This window comes from Tachyglossus aculeatus, chromosome 1 (genome assembly GCF_015852505.1).
Source record: "Tachyglossus aculeatus isolate mTacAcu1 chromosome 1, mTacAcu1.pri, whole genome shotgun sequence".
NCBI lineage: Eukaryota > Metazoa > Chordata > Mammalia > Monotremata > Tachyglossidae > Tachyglossus > Tachyglossus aculeatus.
Window position 1 is genome coordinate 68,237,851 of NC_052066.1, and position 16,520 is coordinate 68,254,370.

The window sequence follows — 16,520 nt, forward strand, 5'->3', positions numbered from 1 at the left end:
CCGTAGCCCGGCTGAAAACTGGGAGTCACATGCGGCAGGGAGCCCCGCTGCTATCAAAGAAAGGAGTAACGTGTTTTGAGCAAAAGCTTCATAAGGAACACGGGGCAAGGAGATGAAAGAGAAAACAGCGCCAGGCGCTGCAGATGCTCACCAGAGCAACACAACAAGGGACCGCCTTTTTGTGATGATAGTAATAATAATTGTATTTGTTAATCAATCAATCAATCGTATTTATTGAGCGCTTACTATGTGCAGAGCACTGTACTAGTGTTAAGTACTTACTAGGTACCAGGCACTGCACTAAGCGCAGTAAGCGCAGCATGGCATAGTGGAAAGCGCTTAGTACAGTGCTCTGCACATAGTAAGCGCTCAATAAATACGATTGATGGTGATGATAGTGGAAAGAGCACAGGCTTGGGAGTCAGAGGTCGTGGGTTCTAATCCCGGCCCCGCCACTGACCAGCTGTGTGACTTTGGGCAAGTCACATCACTTCTCTCTGCCTCAGTTACGTCATCTGTAAAATGAGGATTAAGGCCGTGAGCCCCAGGTGGGACAACCTGATCACCTTGTAACTTCCCCAGCGCTTAGAACAGTGCTTTGCACATAGTAAGCGCTTAATAAATGCCATTGTTATTATTACTATGGCCTCGGTCAGAGGTTGGGAAAACCGACGTGGACACGGGTCCCTCCCCTCAACGTCTAGCCCAGGACCGCGACCCCCTTAACGCGGACTTGTCTGAGAAATGATGTCGAGCGAGCCTTTAGGCCAAGTGTCTCTTCCCTCCCCCCGGTTGTGTAGATCGGTGAGCGGGGAGCCAACCTTAGCGGCGGGCAGCGCCAGAGGATCAGCCTCGCCCGGGCTCTGTACAGCGACAGGAGTATCTACATTCTGGACGATCCCCTCAGTGCCTTAGATGCCCACGTGGGCAACCACATCTTCAACAGTGCCATCAGGAAGCACCTCAAATCCAAGACCGTCCTGTTTGTCACTCATCAGCTGCAGGTATGGGATGATAATAATAAGAGAAGCAGCGTGGCTCAGTGGAAAGAGCACGGGCTTTGGAGTCAGAGGTCATGGGTTCGAATCCCAACTCTGCCACATGTCTGCTGTGTGATCTTGGGCAAGTCACTTAACTTCTCTGGGCCTCAGTTACCTCATCTGTAAAATGGGGATTAAGTCTGTGAGCCCCACGTGGGACAACCTGATCACCCTGTATCCTCCCCAGCGCTTAGAACAGTGCTTTGCACATAGTAAGCGCTTAACAAATGCCAATTATTATTATTATAATAATAATGACGGTATCTGTTCAGCGTTCCCTATATGTCAGGCACTGAACTTAGCGCTGGGGTGGATGCAAGCAAAGCCAGTTGGATACAATCCCTATCCCTCGTGGGGCTCACGGTTTCAATCCCCATTTTACAGGTGAGGTAACTGAGGCCCAGTGAAGCGACTTGCCGGGGGTCACATAATTTAGGAATTAGGATTAGAACCCATGACCTTCCGACTCCTTTTAGACTGTGAGCCCACTGTTGGGTAGGGACTGTCTCTATATGTTGCCAACTTGGACTTCCCAAGCGCTTAGTACAGTGCTCTGCACACAGTAAGCGCTCAATAAATACGATTGATTGATTGATTGATTGACTCCCAGGTTTATGCTGTATAAACTATGCCAAGCAGCTTCCTAGGTCTCCTTTCCTGGTTTGGCAGAGCTGGGAAGTGGCTTACACCCATTCACTGGGTCGCCTTTCCCTGGCTGGGCTCTGGATCGTTCCACACTGTAGTGGATGCGTGAATCCCGTCATCAACGGAACGAGAGCGTGGTAGTGAAGGATGCTCAGTCAGTCGTATTTATTGAGCGCTTACTGTGTGCAGAGCATTGTACTAAGCGGTTGGATGAGTACACTTTAACAATACAACAACAAACTCATTTCCTGCCCACAGCGAGCTAAGAGTTTAGACAGGGAGACGGACATGGATAGAAATAAATTATGGTTATGTAAATAAGCGCTGTAGGGCTGGGAGGGGGGGATGAATAAAGGGAGAAAATCAGGATGACGCAGAAGGGACTTGAAGAAAAGGACGAGGGCTTAGTCAGGGAAGGCCTCTTGGAGGAGATGTGCCTTCAATAAGGGTTTGAAAAGGGGGAGAGTAATTAATTGTCTGTCTGCCTCTCACCCAGGTCAGTTGGCTTCCAAAATTAACTAATGAGAAGCAGCGTGGCTCAGTGGAAAGAGCACGGGCTTTGGAGTCACGGGTCATGGGTTCGAATGCCGCTCTGCCACATCTGCTGTGTGACATTGGGCAAGTCGCTTAACTTCTCTGAGCCTCAATTACCTCATCTGTAAAACGGAGATTAAGACGGTGGGCCCCACCTGGGACAACCTGATCACCTTGTATCCCCCCCAGCGCTTGGAACAGTGCTTTTGCACATAGTAAGCGCTTAACAAATGCCATCATTATTATTATTAATGGTAAAAGGGCTGAGAGTTGAGGGCTGAAGCCGGTTTTAGGAGCAGAAATCGCTTGGAGAACAGGTTGTCGGTTTCAGCTTGGAGGACAGGACATGCCGTTCAGAGGAAACAGCCTGTTTTCAGTTTGTCATAACATTTGGCATCAGCGGAGCAGGCCCATGGCAATTTTGCTTAGAAACATGAACCTGGTGCCTTCTGGTGTATATTAGAAGGCAAATAGGGAGCTTACCAGCCTGTTGTATCGCAGAAAGCCTGATCACTTGCAGATCTTTAGTCTGTTGGGCAAATACCACGTTCATTCGTGTACTCAAGTGGGGTATATGGTCAGGAGTGGGAGAGGTGACTCATTGAACTTATTCTGCCAAAGGGTAACAGGTTGTGTGTGTGTGTGTTTTCCTGAGAGAGTAATAATGCTGTTTCGTCTCTGCCGTTGTCTTCAGTATCTGGTGGACTGCGACGAAGTGATCTTCATGAAAGAGGGCTGCATCACTGAAAGAGGCAGCCATGAGGGACTGATGAACTTGAATGGGGATTATGCAACCATTTTTAATAACCTCCTCCTGGGAGAGACTCCCCATGTTGAGGTAAGATTGCTCGGACCGTCTTTCCCGAGAAGGTGGATCCATGGCTGAGCTGGGCAGAATTCTGCTAAAAAGAAGTTTCCTTTGGTTGGTTGAGAACTCGGAATAATAATAATTGTGAAATGGAAGCGCTTACCAAGTGTTAAGCATTGTACTAAGCTCAGGGGCAGACACAGGATGATCATGTATGACAACATGTTGCCAACTTGTACTTCCCAAGCGCTTAGTACAGTGCTCTGCACACAGTAAGCGCTCAATAAATACAATTGATGATGATGATGATGATGATGAAGACAAAATCCCCGTCCCATATGGGGCTCGTAGTCAAGGTGGGAGGGAGAACAGGTATTTCATTCCCACACTGCTAATGAGGAAACTGAGGCACAAAGACATTCAGTGACTCGTCCAGGGTCATACAGCAGGCAAATGGTGGAGCCGGGCAGAGAAGCAGCGTGGCTTAGTGGAAAGGGCACGGGCTTTGGAGGCAGAGGTCATGGGTTCTAATCCCGGCTCCGCCAATTGTCAGCTGGGTGACTTTGGGCAAGTCACTTCACTTCTCTGGGCCTCAGTTCCCTCATCTGGAAAATGGGGATTAAGACTGTGAGCCCCCCATGGGACAACCTGATCACCTTGGAACCTCCCCAGCGCTTAGGATAGTACTTTGCACATAGTAAGTGCTTAATAAATGCCATTATTATTATTATTATTATTCATTCATTCATTCAATTGTATTTATTGAGCGCTTACTGTGTGCAGAGCACTGTACTAAGCGCTTGGGAAGTCCCAACCAATAGAAGCCAGGTCCCTTGACTCCTAGGCATGTGTTCTTTGCACTAGGCAACACTAGAAGCAGTTTAAACAATTTGGCACCCCTTAAGCACTTGGCTACTCACCCAGCCAACAGCACTTCTGTCCATATTCTTGTACTGTACCGTTTCCTCTAATTTATTTTCATTCATTCATTCATTCAGTCATATTTATTGAGCGCTTACTGTGTGCAGAGCACTGTACTAAGCACTTGGGAAGTACAAGTCGGCAACATATAGAGATGGTCCCTACCCAACAACGGGCTCACAGTCTAGAAGGGGGAGACAGACAACAGAACCAAACATGTAGACGGGTGTCAAAATGTTCAGAACAAATAGAATTATAGCTAGATGCACATCATTAACAAAATGAATAGAATAGTAAATATGTACAAGTAAAATAAATAGAGTAGTAAATCCGTACAAATATATACAAGTGACTGTCTCCTCTAGTGGACTGGGGGCAGGAATTGTGTCTGCAAACTGTGTTGCCTTTTCCCAAGCACTTAGTACAGTGCTCTGCACACAGTAAGTGCACAATCATTGACTGATTGATGGAAGTGGCCAGCTGTTTTTGTTTTTAATGGTATTTATTAAGCGCTTACTATGTGCAGAGCACTGTTCTAAGCGCTGGGGAGATTACAGGGTGATCACGTTGTCCCACGGGGAGCTCACCGTCTTCATCCCCGTTTTCCAGATGAGGTAACTGAGGCCCAGAGAAGTGAGGTGACTTGCCCAAAGTCACACAGCTGACAGTTGGCGGAGCCGGGATTTGAACCCATGACCTCCGACTCCAAAGCCCGGGCTCTTTCCACTGAGCCATGCTGCCTCTCCAGCTGTTGTTCGATTCGGTTCAGAACCTGGGTGGTGTAGTGGAAAGAGCCTGTGCCTGGGTGTCAGAAGCTGTGGGTTCTAATCCCGGTTCTGCCACGTGTCTGTGGTGTGACCTTGGGCAAGTTACTTCACTTCTCCATGCCTCAGTGCCCTCATCTGTAAAATGGGAATCAAAACTGTGAGCCCCATGTGGGACAGGGATTGTGTGTAACCTGATTACCCTGTATCTACCCCAGTGCTTAGAGCAATGCTTAGCACATAGTAAGCGCTTAATGAATACTATTATTGTTATTATTATTATCATCGTCATCCTTTATAAGATTCTATACACTGGCCTTTTTTACCCAGGGTGAGATTTTTATTTTTCTTCTCCCCCACCGCCCCCCCACCTTTTTATGGAGCGTTCCAGTTTATGTCCAAATTTGCGTGGAAAAATATGAAATTAAGTAATGATTAATAATTATGGTGCTTGTTAAGCGCTTACTATGGGCCAAGCACTGTTCTAAGCACTAGAACGGGAAGCAGCGTGGCTCAGTGGAAAGAGCCCGGGCTTTGAAGTCAGGTCAGGGGTTCAAATCCCGGCTCTGCCAATTGCCGGCTGTGTGACTTTGGGCAAGTCACTTAACTTCTCTGTGCCTCCGTTCCCTCATCTGTAAAATGGGGATTAGGACTGTGAGCCCCCCGTGGGACAACCTGATCACCTTGTAACCTCCCCGGCGCTTAGAACAGTGCTTTGCACATAGTAAGCACTTAATAAATGCCATTATAAAATAAAAAACTAGGGTAAATACAAAGTAATCAGGTTAGACACAGTCCCTGATCACCTTGTAACTTCCCCAGCGCTTAGAACAGTGCTTTGCACATAGTAAGTGCTTAGTAAATGCCATTATAAAATAAAAAAACTAGGGTAAATACAAAGTAATCAGGTTAGACACAGTCCCTGATCACCTTGTAACTTCCCCAGTGCTTAGAACAGTGCTTTGCACATAGTAAGCGCTTAGTAAATGCCATTATAAAATAAAAAACTAGGGTAAATACAAAGTAATCAGGTTAGACACAGTCTCTAATCACCTTGTAACTTCCCCAGTGCTTAGAACAGTGCTTTGCACATAGTAAGCACTTAATAAATGCCATTATAAAATAAAAAACTAGGGTAAATACAAAGTCCCTGATCACCTTGTAACTTCCCCAGTGCTTAGAACAGTGCTTTGCACATAGTAAGCGCTTAATAAATGCCATTATAAAATTAAAAAACTAGGGTAAATACAAAGTAATCAGGTTAGACACAGTCCCTGATCACCTTGTAACTTCCCCAGCGCTTAGAACAGTGCTTTGCACATAGTAAGCGCTTAATAAATGCCATTATAAAATAAAAAAACTAGGGTAAATACAAAGTAATCAGGTTAGACACAGTCCCTGCCCCATGTGAGGCTCACAGTCTGAATCCCAAATGTACAGATGAGGTAACTGAGGCCCAGAGAAGCTAAGTGAATTGCCCAAGGTCACACAGCCGACATGTGGCAGAACTGGGATTAGAACCCAGGTCCTTCTGACTCCCAGGGCTGTGCTGTATCCACTGAGCCGTACTGCTTCTCACTAATTCCAGCCTAATATTTATTTTTTATTTATTAAAAAATAAATTGAAAATAAATTAATATTCATTTATCTTACTTGTACATATCTATTCTATTTATTTTATTTTGTTAGTATGTTTGGTTTTGTTCTCTGCCTCCCCCCTCTAGACTGTGAGCCCACTGCTGGGTAGGGACTGTCTCTATATGTTACCAACTTGTACTTCCCAAGCGCTTAGTACAGTGCTCTGCACACAATAAGCACTCAATAAATACGATTGATTGATTGATTAATAATGTTTTGGATCACATTATGTGAGGAATACCAGTGTTTTTGGAGTCAGATGCTACTAGTCCTCCCTTCAGACCCTTCTTGGGATCCTGGTGTGAGGCAGGATGATATCAATTCCAAGTTTTCCACCCTCTCCCGTGCTGTCGCGAATGGCCTCAGGGCAGTCCTGCTTTGGGCAGTGGGATGAGGTGGGAATGTGGGGAAGACCTCCTCGAAGATTCCAGTTGGCAGCTGTCAGGATTCCCAGGCCAGTTAGGAGAAGTGCAGAAGCATCTAATGCAAAATCAATCAATCAATCAATCAATCGTATTTATTGAGCGCTTACTGTGTGCAGAGCACTGGACTAAGCGCTTGGGAAGTACAAGTTAGCAACATCTAGAGACACTCCCTACCCAACAGTGGGCTCACAGTCTAAAAGCAAAAGCAAGATGAGGTGAAATTGTACAATCAGAGGGAGTAGTAGCAAATGTCGCTGCCATTAGAAGCAGCGTGGCTCAGTGGAAAGAGCCCGGGCTTGGGGGTCAGAGGTCATGGGTTCAAATCCCAGCTCCGCCACTTGTCAGCTGGGTGACTTTGGGCAAGTCACTTCACTTCTCTGGGCCTCAGTTCCCTCAGCAGTTCCCTCATCCCTCCTCCCCCTCTCCATCCCCCCAGCCTTACCTCCTTCCCCTCCCCACAGCACCTGTATATATGTTTGTACATATTTATTACTCTAGTTATTTTGTTTGTACAGATTTATTCTATTTGTTTTATTTTGTTAATATGTTTTGTTTTGTTCTCTGTCTCCCCCTTCTAGACTGTGAGCCCACTGTTGGGTAGGGACCGGCTCTATATGTTGCCAACTTGTACTTCCCAAGCGCTTAGTACGGTGCTCTGCACACAGTAAGTGCTCAATAAATACGATTGAATGAATGAATAAAATGGAGATTAAGACTGTGAGCCCCCCATGGGAAAATCTGATCACCTTGTATCCTCCCCTGCACTTGGAACAGTGCTTTGCACATAGTAAGCACTTAACAAATACCATCATTATTATTATTATTATTATGGGTTCCAATCCCGGCTCTGCCACTTGCCAGCTGTGTGACTTTGTTCCAGTCACTTAACGTTACCTCAGTTACCTCATCTGTAAAATGGGGATTAAGACTGTGAGCCCCTCGTGGAACAACCTGATCACCTTGTAAACCCCCCCCCCCCAGCGCTTAGAGCAGTGCTTCACACATAGTAAGCGCTTAACAAAGGCCATCATTATTATTATTATTATTATTATTAGCTGATCAATAAGAGAAGCAACATGGCCTAGCGGGTAGAGCGTGAACCTGTGACTCCAAGGACCTTTTGGACGTGAGGCATTACCAGTCTTGTCCCGACACAAGTGAGTTCTAATCCCGGCTTCACCACTTGTCTGCAGTGTGACCTTGGGCAAGCCACCTCACTTCTCTGTGCCTCAGTTACACCATCTGTAAAATGGGGATAAGACTTGTGAGCCCCGTGTGTCCAACATGATTAGCTTGTATCTACCCCAGCGCTCAGTATAATGCCTGGCACATAGAAAGCGCTTAACAAATACCCTTTTAAAAAAATGTGAGCAATCACTACCTCTCTTAAACCCATGAGATTTTTTTTTGTCTGCTTGTCTTTAGGTTTGCCTGAGTTGATTATTCTGGCATTTGTACATATCTATTCTATTCTATTTATTTTATTTTGTTAGTATGTTTGGTTTTGTTCTCTGTCTCCCCCTTTTAGACTGTGAGCCCACTGTTAGGTAGGGACTGTCTCTGTATGTTGCCAACTTCTACTTCCCAAGCGCTTAGTACAGTGCTCTGCACACAGTAAGCGCTCAATAAATACGATTGATGATGATGATGATTGTCCTGATTTGAGGTGTATGATGTGTTATTAAGAGCTTATTTTGTTTTCGAATTGGGCAATACAGGCGTTCACCGAAATGAGTAATTGAGACAGCCCAGATCAGTAATTGAGCCGGTGCATTTGGGATTAACCCTAACCCACCGTCTTTATATTCTTCTCCAACAGCCCTGATTCAGCAGCGGTAAAGTTCTTTCTTTAACAGAGTCATTCATTCAGTCGTATTTATTGAGCACTTACTGTATGCAGAGCTCTGTACTGAGCACTTGGAAAGTACAATTCAGGAGAGACAATCCCTGCCCGCACCGGGCTTTTAGTCTAGAAGTGGGGAGACAGACATCAAAACACATCATCAATATAAATTCAACAGGGATGATTGAGATGCCTGTTATCTGTGGCATCAGCTTGGAAATCAGTCAATCAATCAATCGCATTTATTGAGCGCTTACTGTGTGCAGAGCACTGTACTAAGCGCTTGGGAAGTACAAGTTGGCAACATATAGAGACAGTCCCTACCCAACAGTGGGCTCACAGTCTAGAAGGGGGAGACAGAGAACAAAACCAAACATATTAAAATAAAATAATAGAATAGATATGTACAAGTAAAACAGAGTAATAAATATGTACAAACATATATACAGGTGCTGTGGGGAAGGGAAGGAGATAAGACGGTGGGGATGGAGAGGGGGAGGAGGGGGAGAGGAAGGAGGGGGCTCAGTGTGGGAAGGCCTCCCACTCAGCCAAACATATTAACAAAATAAAGTAAATAGAATAGATATGTACAAGTAAAATAGAGTAATAAATATGTACAAACATCTATACATATATACAGGTGCTGTGGGGAAGGGAAGGAGATAAGACGGTGGGGATGGAGAGGGGGACAAGGGGGAGAGGAAGGAGGGGGCTCAGTCTGGGAAGGCCTCCTGGAGGAGGTGAGCTCTCAGTAGGGCCTTGAAGGGAGAAAGAATCTGTGCCTCCCTGTCTGGACTTGGGGGTGAGAAAGAGAGGCGTCTCTCACTCTCTCTCCAAGCAGTGAATTGCCTGCTAGTTAGCCACTTTACTAAGGGAAGAGACAGACTTCAGGGTATAAAAAGTCATTTAGACGTGAGAGGAGGCTATAGGCTTATTTTAGTCGTTGCGTTTTTATCCCAATGGATTCATAACAACAATAGTAGCAATAATAATAATAATAATAATGACAGTAAGCAGTGTGACCTAGCTGAGAGAACGTGAGCCTGGGATTCGCAATTCTCATCCTGGCTCCTCCACTTGTCTGCTGTGTGACTTAGGGCAAGTCACTTAGCTTCTCCTGCGTGGCTCAGTGGAAAGAGCCCGGGCTTTGGAGTCAGAGGTCATGGGTTCAAATCCTGGCTCCACCAGTTGTCAGCTGTGTGACTTTGGGCAAGTCACTTCACTTCTCTGGGCCTCAGTTCCCTCATCTGTAAAATGGGGATTAAGACTGTGAGCCCCACGTGGGACAACCTGATCACCTTAATAATAATAATACTGTTGGTATTTGTTAAGCGCTTACTATGTGCAAAGCACTGTTCTAAGCGCTGGGGGGAATACAAGGAGATGAGGTTGTCCCATGTGGGGCTCACAGTCTTAATCCCCATTTTACAGATGAGGGAACTGAGGCACAGGGAAGTGAAGTGACTTGCCCAAGGTCACACAGCAGACATGTGGGGGAGGCGGGATTTGAACCCATGACCTCTGACTCCCAAGCCCGCGCTCTTTCCACTGAGCCACGCTGCTTCTCTAACCTCCCCAGCGCTTAGAATAGTGCTTTGCACATAGTGAGCGCTTAATAAATGCCATCATCATTATTATTATTATTATTGGCTTCTCTGAGCCTCGGTTACCTTATCCGTAAAATTCATTCATTCAGTCAGTCGTATTTATTGAGCACTTACTATGTGCAGAGCACTGTACTAAGTGCTTGGAAAGTACAATTCAGCAAAAAAAAAGAGAGACAATCCCTGCCCACACAGGGCTTACAGTCTAGAAGGAGGAAGACAGACATCAAAACAAGTAGAGAAACAAAACAATAGAGAAGCAGCGTGGCTCAGTGGAAAGAGCCCGGACTTTGGAGTCAGAGGTCATGGGTTCAAATCCTGGGTCTGCCAATTGTCAGCTGTGTGACTTTGGGCGAGTCACTTAACTTCTCTGTGCCTCAGTTACCTCAACCGTAAAATGGGGATTAATACTGTCAGCCCCCTGTGGGACAGCCTTATCACCTTGTCACCTCCCCAGCGCTTAGAACAGTGCTTTGCACATAGTAAGCGCTTAATAAATGCCATAAAAAAAGTAAACAGGCACCAATATAAATAAATAAAATTATAGAAATGTACACATCAAAACAAGTATACAGGCATTAATATAAACAAATAGAATTATACATGTATATGTAAGTACGTAAAATGGGGATTCAAGCTGTGAGCCCCATGTGGGACAGGGACAGTCGGTCAGTTACATGTATAGAGCGCTTTACTAAGCGCTTGGGTGAGTGCAATGCAACAATATAACAGATACATTCCCAGCCCACAATGAGGTTACTGTGCCCAACCTGACTGTCTTTTATCTACCCCAGCACTTCCCTGGCACACAATAAGTTCTTAACAAATTCCCCAAAAAGGAAAAAAAAATACCGAGTAGGGCAAATACCAAATGATAGGGGGCATGTGAGTGTGTGTGTGTGTGTGTGTGTGTGTGTGTGTGTGTGTAAAATCAATCAATCAATCATATTTATTGAGCGCTTACTATGTGCAGAGCACTGTACTAAGCGCTTGGGAAGTACAAATTGGCAACATATAGAGACAGTCCCTACCCAACATTAGGCTCACAGTCTAAAAGGGGGAGACAGAGAAAAAAAACCAAACCTACTAACAAAATAAAATAAATAGAATAGATATGTACAAGTAAAATAGAGTAATAAATATGTACAAACATATATCCATATATACAGGTGCTGTGGTGAAGGGAAGGAGGTAAGATGGGGGAGATGGAGAGGGGGGCGAGGGGGAGAGGAAGGAAGGGGCTGAGTGTGGGAAGGCCTCCTGGAGGAGGTGAGCTCTCAGCAGGGCCTTGAAGGGAGGAAGAGAGCGAGCTTGGCGGAGGGGCAGAGGGAGGGCATTCCGGGCCCGGGGGAGGACGTGGGCCGGGGGTCGCCGGCGGGACAGGCGAAACTACAGCGGGTGGACATGGGCTGAGGATCTTTTCGGAATTGTCGCCCTCAGACTTTTCACAGTGCTCTGCACACAGTAAGCCCTCAATCAATATGATGATGATAATCAATGAATGGTAACAGCGATTGTCCCATGGAGACAGAATGAATGTTTTTGGAATTTCGAACTATTAGCCATGCTGTCCCCGAACTCCTGCCAGGAGCTTTGCTGTGAGCCTTATCCATCTGATTCGCAGTTAGGGCCTTATCCATCTTCCTTCCCCATCTTTGCTCCCCTCAGCTGATCTGCCTCAGATCAAAGTAGTTGTTTTGCAACTAACCGTGATGAATTGTATCAAAACTGCTTCCGTCAGATTCCTAATACTGTTCGGCTAATGGGTGAGAGAGCATTCAAGTCAAGACGCTTAAGACTATCGGGCGGTCTTTTTCCACCTTTTTCAGAAGATTTGCGCCCTGCAGATACGGCGTTTAGAGGGATAGTTAAAGGCAGTAAGTCGCTTCGTGCTCAGTACCAAAGGAGGAGTGGGTATTTGGGTATTTATTTTATTTTGTTAGTATGTTTGGTTTTGTTCTCTGTCTCCCCCTTTTAGACTGTGAGCCCACTGGCGGGTAGGGACTGTCTCTATATGTTGCCAACTTGGACTTCCCAAGCGCTTAGTACAGTGCTCTGCACACAGTAAGCGCTCAATAAATGCGATTGATGATGATGATTTGGGACACTTGGGTTGTTTTGTTGTTGTTGCTTTTAAAACGGTATTTGTTAGTGCTTACTTTGTGCCAGGCACTGTACTAAGGGGTGGGATAGATACAAACTAGTTATCAGGTTGAACATAGTCCATGACCTACATGAGGCTCACAGTCTTACCTCCCATTTCACAGATGAGGGAACTGAGGCCCAGAGAAGTGAAGCGACTTGCCCAAGGTCACCCAGCAGACAGGCGGCGGAGCTAGGGTTCGAACCCATAGCCTCTGATTCCCGGGCCCGTGCTCTTTCCACTAGGATTTGCTGTTTCTGAGCCCAGTAGCATTTGCGGGCCAGCTGTTAAGCTGGGATCTGATTCCTTCCCAAGAGCGAGGTGGGATTAGAGGGAATGAATTGGGTGGACTGCTGATTGTCCTAAAATGGATTTTTTTGCACAGCTCAGAGGTCTGGGTGGCCTTTGCATTATGGTTTTTTTAATGCTATTTAGTGCTTACTGGGTGTCAAGCATTATACCAAGCTCTGGGGCAGATACAGAGTAATCGGGTTGGACACAGTCCCTGTTCCACATGAGGCTCACAATCTAAGTAACGGGGAGAGTGGGTATTGAATCCCCATCATACAGATGAAAAAACTGAGGCATGGAGAAGTCGTTGCTGGTCCCAGGTCACCCGGCAAGCAACTGAAAAAGCCGATTTAGGCTAGAACCCAGGCCTTCCAACTCCCAGGCTACACTTTCCACTCGGCTACACTGCTGCTCTGTATGACTGGTGTCATCTTTTTGTCTTAATAGATTAACTCGAAGAAGGACATGAGCAATTCACTGAAGAAACCACAAGAAAAAGGTCCTAAAGCAGCCTCAGTAAAGAAAGAGAAGGTGGTGAAGACAGAAGAAGGTATTAACCGTATCCCAGTTTGGGATGTGGGATGGAATGTTGGGAATTCTTCCTCGTCGCCTTTGCACTTGAATTTGCGCCATTTATTCACCCCGCCCTCAGCCCCACAGCACGTATGCCCATATCCAAAATTAATTTATTTATATTAATGTCTGTCTTCTTCTCTAGAGTGTAAGCTCATCTGTGGGCAGGGAATGTGTCTACCAACTCTGTTATATTGTACTCACCCAAGCGCTTAGTACAGTGCTCAGCACCTAGGATGTGCTCAGTAAATACCGCTGATTGATGGAAGGGCCCCGCTTGAGCACGCCTGGAGCCTAGTGCCAGAGAAGCAGCGTGGCTCAGTGGAAAGAGCCCGGGCTTTGGAGTCAGAGGTCATGGGTTCAAATCCCGGCTCCGCCACTTGTCAGCGGTGTGACTTTGGGCAAATGACTTCACTTCTCTGTGCCTCAGTTACCTCATCTGGAAAATGGGGATTAAGTCTGTGAGCCCCATATGGGACAACTTGATTAGCTTGTATCTACCTCAGCACTTAGGAACAGTGCTTTGCACATAGTAAGCGCTTAATAAATGCCATCAATCAGTCAATCAATCGTATTTATTTAGCGCTTACTGTGTGCAGAGCACTGTACTAAGCGCTTGGGAAGTACTTGGGGAGGCAGCATGGCTCAGTGGGAAGAGCCCGGGCTTTGGAGTCACAGGTCATGGGTTCAAATCCCAACAACGCCACTTGTCAGCTGTGTGACTTTGGGCAGGTCACATGGCTCAGTGGAAAGAGCACGGGCTTTGGAGTCAGAGGTCATGGGTTCGAATCCCGGCTCCGCCACATGTCTGCTGTGTGACCTTGGGCAAGTCACTTCTCTGAGCCTCAGTTACCTCATCTGTAAAATGGGGATTGACTGTGAGCCCCACGTGGGACAACCTGATCATCTTGTATCCCCTCCAGCGCTTAGAACAGTGCTTTGCACATAGTAAGCGCTTAACAAATGCCATTATTACTATTACTAGTTGGCAACACATAGAGATGGTCCCTACCCAACAGTGGGCTCACAGTGTAGAAGGGGGAGACAGAGAACGAAACAAAACATATTAACAAAATAAAATAAATAGAATAGATATGTACAAGTTAAATAAATAAATAGAGTAATAAATACGTACAAACATCTATACATATATACAGGTGCTGTGGGGAAGGGAAGGAGGTAAGACGGGGGGTATGGATGAGGGGGACGAGGGGGAGAGGAAGGAGGGGGCTGAGTGTGGGAAGGCCTTCTGGAGGAGGTGAACTCTCAGTAGGGCCTTGAAGGGAGGAAGAGAGCTAGCTTGGCGGATGTGGGGAGGGAGGGCAAAAGCGCACAGTACAGTGCTCTGCACACAGTAAGCGCTCAATAAATACGATTGAATGAATGAATAGTGCCGAGGAGGCACTGATCCTCATCTTTCCCGTACGATTGACTGGTTCAGATGTAATCTTAGAACGTTAAAGGTCATTGAAATTGGGATGAGAGTTTAAATAGGTCGTAGTAGCCCAGTGAAAGCAAGATGATACTTTTTGGAATGTCGTCAGGACCCTCCCCTTGCTGTACAGGTTGATCTTTGACTGGGTCCCTGCTGGCATAGAGAATAATAATAATAATAATAATAATAATAATGATGGCATTTGTTAAGTGCTTACTCTGTGCAAAGCACTGTTCTAAGTGCTGGGGGGGGATACAATGTGATCAAGTTGTCCCACGTGGGGCTCACAGTCTTAATCCCCATTTTTACAGATGAGGTAACTGAGGCTCAGAGAAGTTAAGTGACTTGCCCAAGATCACACAGCAGACTTGTGGTGGAGCCAGGATTCGAACCCATGACCTCTGACTCCAAAGCCCGGGCTCTTTCCACTGAGCCACGCTGCTTAGTCGATAGAACACGGGCCTGGAAGCCCAAAGGACCTGCGTTCTAATCCTGCCTCCGCCGCCTGTCTGCTGGATGACCTTGGGCCAATCACTTCACTTCTCTGGCCCTCGGTTACCTCATCTGTAAAATGGGGATCAAGACTGTGAGCCCCATGTGGGCGAGGGACCGTGTCCGAACTGATTATAGACCCGATTAGATTTCATTCATTCAGTCGTATTTATTGAGTGCTTACTGTGTGCAGAGCACTGGACTAAGTGCTTGGGAAGTATAAGTCGGTAACATATAGAGAGGGTCCCTACCCAGCAATGGGCTCACAGTCTAGAAGCGGGAGACAGACAACAAAACAAACCATGTAGACAGGTGTCAAAATCGTCAGAACAAATAGAATTATAACTGTATACACATCATTAATTGCCAATTTGTGCTTCCCAAGCGCTTAGTACAGTGCTCTGCACATAGTAAGCTCTCAATAAATATGATTGATGAGGATGATTAATAAAATAAATAGAATAGTAAATATGTACAAGTAAAATAGAGTAATAAATCTGTACAAATATATACAAGTGCTGTGGGGAAGGGGGGAGGTAGGATGGGGGGGATGAGGAGGAGAGGAAAAAGGGGGCTCAGTCTGGGAAGGTCTCCTGGAGGAGGTGAGCTCTCAGGAAGGCTTTGAAGGGAGGAAGAGAGCTAGTTTGGCAGATCGTGTGGAGGGAGGGCATTCCAGGCCAGGGGGAGGACGTGGGCCGGGGGTCAACGGCGGGACAGGCGAGAACGAGGCCCAGTGAGGAGGTTAGCAGCAGAGGAGCGGAGGGTGCGGGCTGGGCTGGAGAAGGACAGAAGGGAGGAGAGGTAGGAGGGGGCGAGGGGATGGACAGCCTCGAAGCCGAGAGTGAGGAGTTTTTGCTTGATTTGTAGGTTGACAGGCACCCACTGGAGATTTTTGAGGAGGGGAGTGACATGCCCAGAGCGTTTCTGTACAAAGATAATCCGGGCAGCAGAGTGAAGCAGGGAGAGACAGGAGGATGGGAGATCAGAGAGGAGGCCAATGCAGTAATCCAGTCAGGATAGGATGAGAGATTGAACCAGCAAGGTAGCGGTTTGGATGGAGAGGAAAGGGCCGATCCCGGCGATGTTGTGGAGGTGAGACAGGCAGGTTTTGGTTACAGATTGGAGTGTGGGGTGAACGAGAGAGCGGAGCTGAGGATGACACCAAGGTTGCGGGCTTGTGAGACGGGAAGAATGGTAGCGCCGTCTTCAGTGACGGGAAAGTCAGGGAGAAGACAGGGTTTGGGAGGGAAGATACGGAGTTCAGTCTCGGACATACTGAGTTTTAGATGATGGGCAGACATCCAGATGGAGATGTCCTGAAGACAGGAGACCCGAATCTGGAGGGAGGGGGAGAGAGATGGGGC

At 46.6% G+C, this 16,520-nt stretch overlaps 1 protein-coding gene across 2 annotated transcripts in view; it reads left to right on the plus strand.

Annotated features, from left to right (window-relative positions):
- ABCC5 (ATP binding cassette subfamily C member 5) overlaps window positions 1-16,520 on the plus strand; it is a 144,960-nt gene that overhangs the window by 73,390 nt on the left and 55,050 nt on the right. For both annotated transcript variants that reach the window (XM_038744451.1, XM_038744460.1), the window contains 3 exons: window positions 801-1,004; window positions 2,914-3,057; window positions 13,104-13,206. In XM_038744451.1, coding sequence (XP_038600379.1) covers window positions 801-1,004; window positions 2,914-3,057; window positions 13,104-13,206 — 451 coding nt within the window. The remainder of the gene's footprint in view (window positions 1-800; window positions 1,005-2,913; window positions 3,058-13,103; window positions 13,207-16,520) is intronic.